This window comes from Somniosus microcephalus, chromosome 11 (assembly GCF_052327205.1).
Source record: "Somniosus microcephalus isolate GS21.2 chromosome 11, FLI_Smic_1.0, whole genome shotgun sequence".
Classification (NCBI taxonomy): domain Eukaryota; kingdom Metazoa; phylum Chordata; class Chondrichthyes; order Squaliformes; family Somniosidae; genus Somniosus; species Somniosus microcephalus.
The window spans coordinates 60,833,103-60,846,988 of NC_140997.1; the positions used below are offsets into that span (position 1 = coordinate 60,833,103).

The window sequence follows — 13,886 nt, forward strand, 5'->3', positions numbered from 1 at the left end:
CGAATAGTAACTCACTGAAATTGTGTTGATAACTAATAGTAATACTGATACCATGCAGATTCCCCTCCTAACCAATAGTAACTCACTGATAGTCTATATGTAACTGGTAGTAGTGATGCCCCGATATCCCACCTCTATTGCACGAGGTGCAGTCAGATTCCCCAGTCAATACCACTTTTAACATGCCCGAACAGGCGCTGAACTTTGCGCACGGCCGATAACGGCGCCCCAAATGGGGCGATACTGAATTTTTCCCCCCCACAGAATTTCAATAGCAGAAGCATTTTCCTCTCTCTGTTGTTTCACCAATAGTCCTAGCAACAGTGTTCTTAAGGTGGCAGCAGAAACGTAACATTACAAATGTAAATAAATAATTCAATTATGTCCATGGCTATATGCATGCTTCAAAGTACTTGCACTAGCCATTTTATTAGTCCCATGCACCGTTCTGCCCAATTCTTTGCCTGTGAATAGCTGGCCCAATCCTTATTCTGTAATATGCAAGGTCAAATCTCAGAAAATACTTCCTGGCACACCACTGAGAGATTTCCATTCACTACATCATTTGTTTTATGATCTGTGTGAGATTACTAAAGTACCAGTTTAGTACCAAATTTCTGGACAGCTTTGTGCTCTCTATGTTCTGAGTGAGATTGGCTGGATTGCATTAACCTATGACTGATAATTGGCAGACAGGACAAACACTTTGATTAGGTTAGACTGGACAGAAGCCCAGGCGGTCAGGAAGGAAGTGTATTCTCTCTTCTGTTGAAAGAGCTGTTTGAGTTGAGATACCAAGTTCCCTTAAACTTCCACTTTGAGTGTCATAGAAACATAGAAGATAGGAGCAGGAGTAGGCCATTCGGCCCCTCGAGCCTGCTCCGCCATTCAATGCGATCATGGCTGATCATCCAAGTTCAGTACCCTGTCCCTGCTTTCTCCCCATATCCCTTGATCCCTTTAGCATTAAGAAATATATCCAACTCCTTCTTGAATATATTTAATGAATTGGCCGCAACTGCCTTCTGTGGTAGAGAATTCCACAGGTTCACCACTCTCTGGGTGAAGAAATTCCTCCTCATTTCTGTCCTAAAAGGCCTACCCCTTATCCTTGGACTGTGACCCCTGGTTCTGGATTCAGGTTTGTAATTTTTATTATCTTGTGCTGGCGGTAGCTACCTCGAGCAAACCTGTAGAAACAAATGTACATTTAAGAAAAAAAGTGACAAATGCTTGACATTGTGATACAAAGTCCTTTATTTGTGATAGTGGGTCATAAACAGCTTCAGAAATACTTTGCGGACAAAGTTTAGCATGTTACGAATATATTACTGCAAACAATAGTTTATTTTTATATCCAGTAGTTCAAGTGGCTAAACAAAGCACTTCTATAGAATTCTGTGACCAGTATTGCTATGGTCTGGTAGGCATGTATTGTAAATAGTGCAGTAATGTGCTTGGCTCTTCCTATAACGACACAAAGGGTGCCACCCATCTCTGATAAAATGGTGCCAATGAATAAGACCAAACAATTTCAGTAAGGGAAGTGTGCATTCTTATATTTTTGATGCTATTTCATTTATGGTTTAGCAACAAAATATCAACTATTTTAAAATCCTAACCCATCAGGCAGTGCACTTTTCAGGGTACATATTTTAACTTTGCAGTTTTTACAATGTATTTTAAATGCTAGAATATTATTTGAAATTTTGATACATGTAAAATGTTTAGCAAAATAAAGTAGTTTTGGCTACATGCATGTGAAAGTTTTTTTTTTATTGTGACAGGGTAGTTTTATAAATGGAAAAAACTGTGCCCTGTTAATACAATGTGTGTGACCTTTTAAAAGCTTTTCTAACCATTTGTGTATATTTCCCCCCCTTCTATACCATAGTACTGTACGCTACACTGTCGTTATTCATTAGATTTTGTGCCATTGAAGTCCGCATCTCGCCCTCCAGCATCTTCATCAGAGTTTTCTAGTGAAGCATTATCGATCACTGCACGTCTGCCACCAGATCTCCGTGTGCCACTTAGCATTGGCTCATTTCCACGCCTACATCAGGAAATGCAACATGTTAGCCAATAGCAAAATCAAACCCAACAAGAAGTAATCCAATATTTACATGACCCCTCCAAACAACTCTCTAGCAGCATTTAGATAAAGAAATGGCAAATACTTATTTACCCAGAACAGGTCTAGATAGATGCAAGCCTCCAACCGTTTGAGACCATCAACCACCCAAAAAAAGTCTGCTGTTCGATGCATTCAAATTCTATCAACAATGAGTGACTTCAGAGTAGCTACGCTTTACCTTTCAACAACTGAAAGGCGATTGTGGACATATTTAAAACTTAGGTATGGATAGGTGATTGTGTCTGTATTTGAACTCTTTTTAAATGATGCAGCATTTTATTTAACTTGTAATAATGAAGAATTGTAGTTCTAAAAGTGAGGCCTCGACAGATTTGTGAATCCTAGTGTTCTCTTGATGAAACTTGCTGATGCATGTCGAACTTGGAGACTCGGTGAGATGGAGATTTGTTTTTATTTTCAAATCTCTAGCCTTTGTCGTCATTGAGGTTGAATCATGACCATTCCTACTGTCAGCCAAACAAGATTACAGTGGTTACTTTACACCTGCTTTGTGGCAAACTACCATAGTAGCTTTGTAACATGCAAATTGATGTGCTTTGAGACTACACATGCAAGGGGTACCAAGGGCTAGCTAGGGCTTATATATTTTTAAAAATCCAACCAATGCATCGTCTATAATTATGTTCAAGCAATTTATTCTCTCTCTATATATATATATATAGGTGCAGTTAGACAAACAGCATCAGTGAGTCTGCCTAGTTTGTTGTTTTTTGTGTGAGGATAAACTGGGCAATAATCGCTTGTGTATTAACTTTCTGGCTCCAATGTTGTGAAGTGAACCGTAAAAAGCTTAAAATGGGCATAAAATATAAACTCAAAATTCTGTATTATTTCAGTTTAAGCAAACTTCATAATTTCGTTTTTTTCTACTGTTTACCTTTAAATAACAATATATTTCAGGGAATAAGCTTTAGCCATGCTTCCTAATTGGCATATCTGTTTATTTAACCCTTTGAGGACTAAGCGATTACAACAATTTGTAAGATATCCACCTACATTAAATTTTTAGGCAAGGCCTCATTTATTATTGAACAATCTAGAATGAAAAATATATATATATTTTTAAATGGTATGATGGAAATCTGCTACACACAGTGTTTATATAATCCTCAAAGGGCTTGGGAAAATAAAACAGCTATATAACATGGAATTAATAAAGCAAATAGGGTCAAACCCTTAACTGCCGCAAAGTTATGCTTTAAAAAATGCCCATGTGAATGTTTGCTGAGGTAGAAAATACCAAACATTATACATGAATGGATTATATTTCCAACAATGATTTGTGGCTTGGTGTGCTATAGGGTGGTGAGAGCTGGTTTAACTTGTGGCCACCCACAAGGCCAGTTTTCTATATCCTACGTTTCAAGGAGTTAAAATATAGTGTGGGGGGGGGGACGGACAGCAATCACCACAGCCTGCAATCTGTACAGCTCAATAATCTCACCCCGAGAGTGACTTCGTTTGTGGCTCTGCTCCCAGGCAACAAACAAAATGTAGTGAGATCTGAAATGGATGGGAGAAAATAAAATAAAAATCAAGGCTAAAATAAGTTCGACAAATCTCTTGGAGGATTCGGCAGTGTAAGGGTTGGCGGTCTTTTCAAATGAAGCACAAATAGTTAGTGACAGCCTTGAGATGTATGGAGATTGCACATTCCACTGCATGTGCACAGCAGCATTTAAAGTGTTAAGCTCTTTTCTATAACAATCTATTAGAACTTTTATTCTGTTTACTTATACCACATGTAATGTCATTTCCATGAAATATATTTCATGGAGATGTCATAATTGAGAAAATATAGTTAAGAGTGAACATCACCAGGAACAATTTGCAATTCAACACAGTGTGTACATGAAGTGTTACAATCTGACTCCTATTTTATCTAACATGTGGTATAATGAAGAGCCATGGGATAAGATTTATATTTTGCAAGGAGTGTGCACTATACTGTAATAATCACATATAAATCACATCCTGCGGCTCTTCTTTCTTTGTCACTTTTTTTTCTCTGATATCTATCTTCAGCTTTCAGAAACCTTATGTCAGTACTTAAGGAGAAAAAGAGATGGAAATTTGAGCGTTATGAAAAGTTGCATAGCTGAGGTTTGGGAGGTACCTGGACGTTCACTGAGCAGGTTCATGTGCACCTCTGTAATAAAGACAAGATTTCCCTCACGGTTACATATCATTCCTATTATAAATGATTCTTAAAACAAATAATAATCAGGTCTAGTATACATTGTGCAGAAGTCTACAGACAGAATACTTTCTGAATTTTACGAAATGGAATCTTGCAGATGCCAATCAATCTAAAAACATTGAAAAATCCATTCTATGTTAGAGATGAGTTATTTTGCTATGGTTATTCTACAATGAATGATATTTAATGAACTCAGTCTGCACTGTTGCTCTCAAAAGTGTTAATACAGATCATTTAGAGTAAATGCATGTGCCTGCAGTACTCTGGCTTTTAAGGTTTTCTATAGGCCAGTGACTTTTAGCTGTCCGGTAGTGTAGTGGTTATGGTACTGGACTAGTAACCCAAAGATTGAGTTCAAATCTCCAATGGCAAGTTGTGAAATTCAATTCAATAAATCTATTAAATTTTGGGATAGCACCAAAAAATTGACCATAAAAGCCACTGAATTGTCCTAAAACCCCAACTGGATCGCTAATGTTCTCAGGAATGGGAACCTGCCACCTTACCCAGATTGGCCTGCATGTGACTCTAGTCCACACTATGTGGTTGACTCTTAATATCCCCTGAAGTGGCCTAGCAAGGCACTCAGTTGTGTAAATGGCAAGGCCCACGATTGCCTACTCAGGGCATCTAGAAATGGGCAATTAATCAGGGTTTGCCAGCATCACCCACATCCCAAGAACAACATTATTCTTTTGTGTCAAACTGTCTAGCCTAATCCTGACATTCACACATACGCTTTCCAGTTCAAGGGATGATAATAAGGACTGGGACACCTAGTTAATTTGCTTCTCTTTTCCCCACCCAATACCACCTATGGAGAGACTCTATCAGGTATTCCCTCCCATTTCCCCTGGCTTGAACCTCTATTGTTCATCCCATCAGGTCCTAAAAGCAGGCAGTTACCTCCAGGCATCCACACATGGTTCTCTGAAGTAGGCTGATCAGAGGTTCACAACAGTGGACTGGGTGAGACTCCCTCTATCCCTCTTGGGTAACGATTTAAAGTAACTATTTAAAGCGGTACTTTACATTACTTTGTCAAAAAATTCTTGAAATGCTCCTGTTTAAAATTATTCCAGTATTCCTTATTTACCTGCAAATAAAGTACCTCTAAAAAATCTAAATGGAATCGATTAACTTTTTGTTGTTGCATGATGATTATATTTTTTTTTAAGGAAACAGCGATTTTAACTGTGGAGCAAGCAGGCACAGGGTTGCCAACTCTGGCTGCAGATATTCCTGGAGGTTTGATCACATGACCAGCTGGTCTCTGATAGTCCAGCAGGGCCATGTGCAAAGGTCATGGTGGCGTCGGTCTAAAGAATTTCGGCCATAATCATTCTTAACGTATAATTTTTACTGGTCCTGGATACCCAAGACTTCTGAATGCTTGTTTTGAGCCCAGGTGACCCTCGAGTGCCAACATGCGGTATGTACTGACTGACTGGGTGTCTTCTGTGACAGGTGAGCACCACACAGAATATGTTAATGTTCCCTGATTTCCCCATTTGGATTTGATCTGGTTATTCACTATTCGTTTGTTTCGTTTAAATATCTCTTGGGGTGGGCCATCCCTTCCTGAAAGTCTAGTGATGTCTCCCGTGTGCTGCGGCCAGTGGCTCCTCCTCTAACCACCTCGCCCCACTCCCACCTTCAACCACTGGAGACCGGGCTCACACAAAGGACACATCGTCCTGCTTCCCCTCGCCCCGCTTTCACTGATTCAAATGCCAATCTCAATCCTGATCACGAATCTCGCAGGCTGTTTAGTTAGGGAACAGTGTTGAAATTCTCAGAGTTGGAAGCTTCGTTCCACTCCACACTGTAACTTCGCCGCAACTAGGACGAGACGGGCAGAGGCGGCGGAGTTCCCTGAACGCGGAGCTCTTTTCTCCCGGGTTGCCAGCAGCAGTGCCCGGGAGAGCAAACCTCAATTCTGGGAGACTCCCCGGACAAGGTGGGAAGGTTGGCAATCCTAAGCAGACAGGCTGCAAAGTAAAATCCAAATGTTTTGGATAAAGCAAATCCACAATGGAGGACAATGACAAATCCTATTAGGGAAATTAATTAGCTGGTCTTATCTGTGGGAACATTTGGAATTTTACTGTCCTTCACTGTGTATCTCTCAATGGCAAAGGCGCGGTATAATTTATATTGGTCAAATATGTCTTACCTTCCTTGTCCAAAATGATGGTTTCTTGTAACTCATTCTACAAGCATCAACATTTTCAACTTGCTACCTTAACAGAGGAGAAGTAAATCCTACCAGAGGCCGAGAATTTCCTCGGAGCTACTCACACTCCGCTACCATAACTTCATTGGAAGTACGGCAGAAACCCAGTCTGAGTGCGTAAAACAGCGCATCTCCTGCACTCTCGGCGAAGTTACGGCGGTGGAGCAGGAGCTCGGCTCCGAGGAAATTCCCAGCAAATTGTCAGTCCTGCAAAGATGTCGGTAAGCTGAGATTCTGACAGCCTGATTCCATCTGTTTGAGGAATTCCTACTCCAGGAGACGGGCTGGACTGTTGAGATTACCTTAATTTGTTCTTCAGCGTGTTACATTCACGGGTCAGGGTTTCATTCAGCTCTGTGGCTTCCTCCAGCTCTCGCTGGAGCTTGCGCCGAGACGCGTTGATCCGCTGAGATTCTTCCTCGGTCTCTTCCAGCTGCCGCTTGAGCTGCTTCACGCGGGAATTGCCTTTCTCTGCCTGCAACGTCAAAACATTTTGATGAGATATGTTAAATGTGTGCCATGGTAACATTGTAAAAGCAGGTCTTTCTCAAACTGTGACACCAGTATTCTTGGGAAATTTGAAAATGGCAGTGTAATATGGAAAAATACACAAGTTACAAGAGATAAGGGGGTCTCCCCCTTGGAGGGGTACCCAAGGCTATGGGCCGGATCTTGCTCTCACTGGTGAAGGAATGGCGCCAGCCGTTCATTACACTTGCACTTGCCCACAGACTTTCGATGGGATTTTTGCACTGGAACTTACCGTAAGTTAGAGAGCCAAAACGGCGCAGCGCCCTCTATGGGGGTCTGGGACAAGTGAACAGGGCAAGCAACTCCTTAACCAATCAGATTGAAGAATCGTTAATGAACAGCAGAGAGTCTGAATCAGGAAGTGTCAGTTGGAACGATAGCAAAATACTGTGGATGCTAGAAATCCGAAATAACAGAAAACGCTGGAAAAACTCAGCAGGCCAGGGCAGCATCGTGGAGAGAGAAACAGAGTTAACGTTTCAGGTCGATGACCTTTTGTCAGAACACAGAGTTCTGACGAAGGGTCTTTGACCTGAAACGTTAACTCTGTTTCTCTCTCCACGGATGCTGCCCTGGCCTGCGGAGTATTTCCAGCATTTTCTGTTGTTATTTAATGTCAGTTAGAATATTGAATTCAATGTCAAATCAGGTACAGAAAGCAAAGTAGCGAGGGGAAGAAAGATTGGATTAAGAGAGAGATAAAAAGTACAGAAAGAATAAGTAAAAAAAAGTTTTATTTGAATGTTTCCATTTAAATTTTTTTTCCAACAGTAAGTAAAATCTGAAGGAATGAGACGCCACATTTGTAAAAGTTAATTTTCAGTGCCAGAGAGGTTGTTTGGCAGTAAATAAGACTTATCACGCCATTAAAAATTTACTTAAACTGGAATGGACAAGTCCTAACATTTTCTGGTGAGTTTAGTGTGTATCTATCACTTAAGTACAGCAAATTCACGCTATTCCATGTATTTCATTGCTGAGTCTCTTGGCAAGATACTGTTATAGCGGAGCTTCTGGAGGAGCAGGCGAACTCGAACAGCAACTTCCAGATTTCCACGGTTAATTGCGCAAGTGCGGACGCCAGATGTTTACACTTGAATAACGGTGAGCACGGATAGCCTCACCGTTATTTCTACAGCAAAATTCGGCCCCATGTTTTCAAAAATCGACATCTGCTTAAGATGCTTACAACATTGGCTAAACTTTGTGACAAGCTCCTTAACTGAAGAGAACCAAGGTGATCCTGGAATGCAGAGCAGCACTTCAGATTTATTTTTAAAAAATGGTTGCGGACAGAACCAAGTGCTGGAGATCCGGCTGCATGAGGTCTTGCAGTAGAGTGACCCCATTTGAAGGAGACAGCCATTCAGCAATGAAGGGTACCACCAGAGCAGTATGAATGGAGGCGACAGTTAAGAATCCTAACTTGCACAAAATCCCATTCACCTGTCACCCCTGTGCTCACTGACCTTCTTTGGCTCCTGGTCCAGCAACACCTCAATTTTAAAATTCACATCCTGGTTTTCAAGTCCCTCCATGGCCTCGCCCTTCCCTATCTCTGTAACCTCCTCCAGCCCCACAAGCCTCGGAGATCTCCTGTGCTCCTCCAATTCAGCCCTCTTGTGCACCCCCCGATTTTCATCACTCCAGCATTAGTGGCCGTGCCTTCAGCTGCCTAGGCATTGCCTTCAGTCCCCGCCATAAACTCCGTCCCCTAGCCACCGACTCCATCCCTCTCCCTGGCAACTGTCTGAGGCTGAACCAGACTGTTCACAACCTTGGTGTCATATTTGATCCTGAGATGAGCTTCTGACCACATATCCGCGTCATCACTAAGACAGCCTATTTCCACCTCCGTAACATCGGCTGACTCCACCCCTGCCTCAGCCCATCCGCTGCTGAAACCCTCATTCATGCCTTTGTTACCTCTAGACTTGACTATTCCAATGCACTCCTGGCTGACCTCCCACATTCTACCCTCTGTAAACATGAGGTCATCCAAAACTCTGCTGCCCGTGTCCTAAATCGTACCAAGTCCCGTTCACCCATCACCCATCACCCCTGTGCTCGCTGACCTACATTGGCTCCCAGTTAAGTAAAAGCCTCGATTTTAAAATTCTCATTCTTGTTTTCAAATCCCTCCATGGACTCGCCCCTCCCTATCTCTAACCTCCTCCCACCCCCACCCCCGAGATATCTGCGCTCCTCCAATTCTGGCCTCTTGAGCATTCCCGATTTTAATCGCTCCACCATGGTAGCTGTGCCAAGGCCCTAAGCTCTAGAATTCCCTCCCTAAACTTCTTCGTCTCTACCTGTCTTTCCTCCTTTAAGACGCTCCTTAAAGCCTACCTCTTTGACCAAACTGCCCCAATATCTCTTTATGTGACTTGGTGTCAAATTTTGTTTGATAACGCTCCTGTGAAGTGCCTTGGAGCATTTTACTATGTTAAAGGTGCTATATGAATACAAATTGTTATTATTGTTGACAGAACATATCAATGGAGTCTTAACTGTGGCCTGAACCTGAGAACAGTTGAGGAAGACATTGAATTGGGCTGCACGAAGTTGCCAAACTAAGGCCGTGATTTCGGCAGCTGTGGAGAGTCCGGTGCGGCCAGAGTAGACAGCGGTCTGAAACCGCGCTCCCATCTTCATCCCGCCTCCTCCAAGTGATTCTGCCCTGATTGGGTGAGTTAAGCCCGCCGTACGAGGTTCCCGGCCAATTAAAAGGAAGCGGGTCTGATGATGTCATCTGATGACACGTCATCAGCTGGTTTCCTTAAAGGGACCATGTCCACATTCATTTTGACGGTTGTGCTGTCAAGTGTTCTAAAGCATTGAGGTGCTGCAAACACTGACGAGCACTGCACAAAGGTGCACGGCTGCACCCAGGCTCTCCCACTATTCTCTCCACAGGAGGGCACGAGCAGGGATGTCATCAGGAGGACCAGGCTGCAGTGGTGCAAACCTTTTAATGATCACAGCAGATCACGAAACGTTACTGCAAAGCCACACTCAACCTCATCCTCCTGTACCACTCATCACATCCCCATCACTCTGCCTTCCTGATCGTCCTCCTACACATCCTTACTCACACCAACTTACCTTGCACCTCTACCCGTCCCCCTCTATCTACATTATCACTTCCCCATCTCACTAGCCACCCCTCACACTCGCCTTCATCCTACTGCAATCATATCAACTGACAACACACAAGGGTAGGCACTTGGGTGCTTTAGCCAATGTTCATGTAAAGTTTCTGTTAGTGTAGAAAAGAATGGCTTGGACATTGTAGGGATGCTTTGTGGTGCTGGTATGGGGTGGTGCCAACCTGGTGCATCATATGGCAGCCAGGGTGTACAGTGTTAAGTGAAGTAAATCTGGACATGGTGAGGCCATTGCTGGCGTCCCGGGCAGCAATGTGCACGGGTGATGATGCCCTTTGTCCTGTGCAGCTTCAGTTGATTGCGGAGAAGGTTGGTGTGGATGTTGGTGCTGTTGGTGTGCCCAGTGATACTGGTGTTGGGGCTGATCATGTTGGGAATCTGAGGACCAAGGTGAGATTTTTCAAGGGCACCAATGCTGATGGAATAGATGGCAGGCGAGGTTGAGATGACAGAAGCGATGTCAATGGTGAGAGAGGTTGTTCCAATGAGGTGACACTGGATAGTGTGTTTGCTCCAAACACATCTAGCTCAATCTGTCTTCTAAATGCAGTAAGCAACTGCTTCTAACCTTGGAAAGTGGTAACCTATGAAATGGGAGCTTTCATAGACCATGTGCAGCTGTCAGGTTAATAAATCATTCCATGCTGATACAACACCTGACCTACTTACCTGACGTGATCCCACGCTCCGGGAAACTCATTAAAAACCTGGTAAAATGGTAAGTAATAAGAACATAAGAAATAGGAGCAGGAGTAGGCCAATCGGCCCCTCGAGCCTGCTCCGCCATTCAATAAGATCATGGCTGATCTGATCCTAACCGCCAATCTACTATCACAGAACCATCTCCTGAATCTAACAGAATTAGACATGAAATAGGAGCAGGATCAGGCTACACGGCCCCTGGGCCCGCTCCGCTACCCACAGGGCCATGTCCGATCCGAACCTAGACTCATGTCCAAATTCCTGCCCGCTCCCCGTAACCCTTAATTCCCTTTACTTCTAGGAAACTGTCTATTTCTGTTTTAAATTTATGCAATGATGTAGCTTCTACAGCTTTTTGGGGCAGCATATTCCATGGACCTACCACCCTCTGAGTGAAGTAGTTCCTCCTCACCTCAGTTTTGAAAGAGCAGCCCCTTATTCTAAGACTATACCCCCTAGTTCTAGTTTCACCCATCATTGGGAACATCCTCCCCGCATCCACCCGATCCAACCCCTTCACAATCTTATATGTTTCAATAAGATCGCCTCTCATTCTTCTGAACTCCAATGAGTAGAGTCCCAATCTACTCAACCTCTCCTCATATGTCCATCCCCTCATCCCTGGGATTAACCGAGTGAACCTTCTTTGTACTGACTCGAAAGCAAGTATGTCCTTTCTTAAGTATGGACACCAAAACAGTACGCAGTATTCCAGGTGCGGTCTCACCAATATCTTGTATAACTGAAGCAATACCTCCCTATTTTTATATTCTATCCCCCTAGCAATGAAAGCCAACATTCCATTGGCCTTCTTAATCACTTGCTGCACCTGCATACTAACCTTTTGAGTTTCATGCACCAGGACCCCCAGATCCCTTTGTACTTCAGTACTTTCCAGTTTCTTGCCATTAAGATAATAACTTGCTCTACGATTTTTCCTGCCAAAGTGCATAACCTCACACTTTCCAGTATTGTATTCCATCTGCCAAATCTCTGCCCACTTACTTAGCCTGTCTATGTCCCCTTGCAGGTTTTTTATGTCCTCCTCACTCACTACTTTCCCTCCCATCTTAGTATCATCTGCAAACTTTGATATGTTACACTCGGTCCCCTCCTCCAAATCGTTAATATAGATTGTAAAGAGTTGGGGACCCAGCACTGACCCCTGCGGAACACCACTAGTTACTGATTGCCAGTCTGAGAATGAACCATTTATCCCAACTCTCTGCCTTCTGTTAGATAGCCAATCCTCTATCCATGCCAGAATATTACCCCCAATCCCGTGATTTTTTATCTTAAGCAATAATCTTTTGTGTGGCACCTTGTCAAATGCCTTTTGGAAGTCTAAATACACTACGTCCACTGGTTCCCCTTTATCCACCCTATATGTTACTTCCTCAAAGAACTCCAGCAAATTTGTCAAACATGACTTCCCCTTCATAAAACCATGCTGACTTTGTCCTATTAAATTATGATTATCCAAATGTCCTGTTACTGTCTCCTTAATAATGGACTCCAAAATTTTACCTACCACAGATGTTAGGCTAACCGGTCTATAGTTTCCAGCCTTCTGTCTACTGCCCTTTTAAAATAAGGGTGTTACATTAGCAGTTTTCCAGTCTGCCGGGACCTTTGCCGAGTCCAGGGAGTTTTGGAAAATGATTACTAATGCATCCACAATCCCTACCGCCACTTCCCTCAAGACCCTAGGATGTAAGCCATCAGGTCCAGGTGATTTATCCGCCTTGAGTCCCATTATTTTACCGAGTACCACTTCCTTAGTGATTTTGATTGTTTAGCTCCTCCCCCCCTATAGCCCCCTGTTTGTCCAGTGTTGGGATATTCTTAGTGTCCTCTACTGTAAAGACTGATACAAAACATTCATTCAGTGTTTTTGCCATCTCCATATTTCCCACCATTAATTTCCCAGTCTCATCCTCTAAGGGACCAACATTTATTTTAGCCACCCTTTTTCTTTTTATATAACTATAAAAACTCTTACTATCTGTTTTTATATTTTTTGCTAATTTACTTTCATAATCTATCTTCCCTTTCTTAATCTTTTTGTTATTTTTTGCTGTCTTTTAAAGTTTCCCCAATCCTCTCACTAGATTTGGCTACCTTATATGCCCTTGTTTTTAGTCGAATACTATCCTTAATTTCTTTACTTAGCCACGGATGGCTGTCTTTTCTTTTACACCCTTTTCTTCTCAGTGGAATATATATTTTTTGGAAGTTGTAAAATAACTCCTTAAATGTACACCACTGATCATGTATCGTCTTACCCTTTAATCTATTTTCCCAATCCACTCTATTCAATTCCGCTCTCATCCCTTCATAGTCTCCTTTATTCAAGCTTAGCACGCTTGTTTGAGATCCAACCTTCTCGCCCTCTAATTGAATATGGAATTCAACCATGTTATGGTCACTCATTCCAAGGGGATCCTTTACTAGGACATTTTTAATTAATCCTGTCTCGTTACACAGGACCAGATCTAAGGTTGCTTGCCCCCTGGTCGGTTCAGTTACATACTGCTCAAGAAACCCATCCCTAATACACTCATGAACTCATCCTCAAGGCAGCCCTGCCCAATTTGATTTGTCCAATTAATATGATAGTTAAAATCCCCCATAATTATAGATGTTCCCCTATTACAAGCCTCAACTATTTCCTGATTGATACTCCATCCAACAGAGTTGCAACTGTTCGGAGGCCTATAGACTATGCCCACTAGTGTTTTTTCCCCCTAATTATTCCTTATCTCCACCCAAACTGTTTCATTATCCTGATCTTTTGACCCAATATCATTTCTCTGTATTACAGTGATTCCGTCCTTTATTAACATAGCCACCCCACCTCCCCTTCCTTCCTGATCATTAAATAACCTGGTA

General features: G+C 42.6%; 1 protein-coding gene across 3 annotated transcripts in view; it reads right to left on the reverse strand.

The window, feature by feature from the left end:
- Positions 1-1,239: 1,239 nt before the first annotated feature.
- The window catches only part of myh11b (myosin, heavy chain 11b, smooth muscle), a 194,896-nt gene continuing 182,249 nt past the window's right edge, over positions 1,240-13,886 (reverse strand). For 2 of the 3 annotated variants that reach the window (XM_086000802.1, XM_086000801.1), the window contains 2 exons: positions 6,897-7,069; positions 1,240-2,056 (listed from right to left, as the gene is read on the reverse strand). In XM_086000802.1, coding sequence (XP_085856928.1) covers positions 1,915-2,056; positions 6,897-7,069 — 315 coding nt within the window. In that variant the 3' untranslated portion in view covers positions 1,240-1,914. Of the gene's footprint in view, positions 2,057-4,274; positions 4,308-6,896; positions 7,070-13,886 lie in introns of all 3 variants that reach the window. The other variant, XM_086000803.1, reaches the window with a different exon arrangement.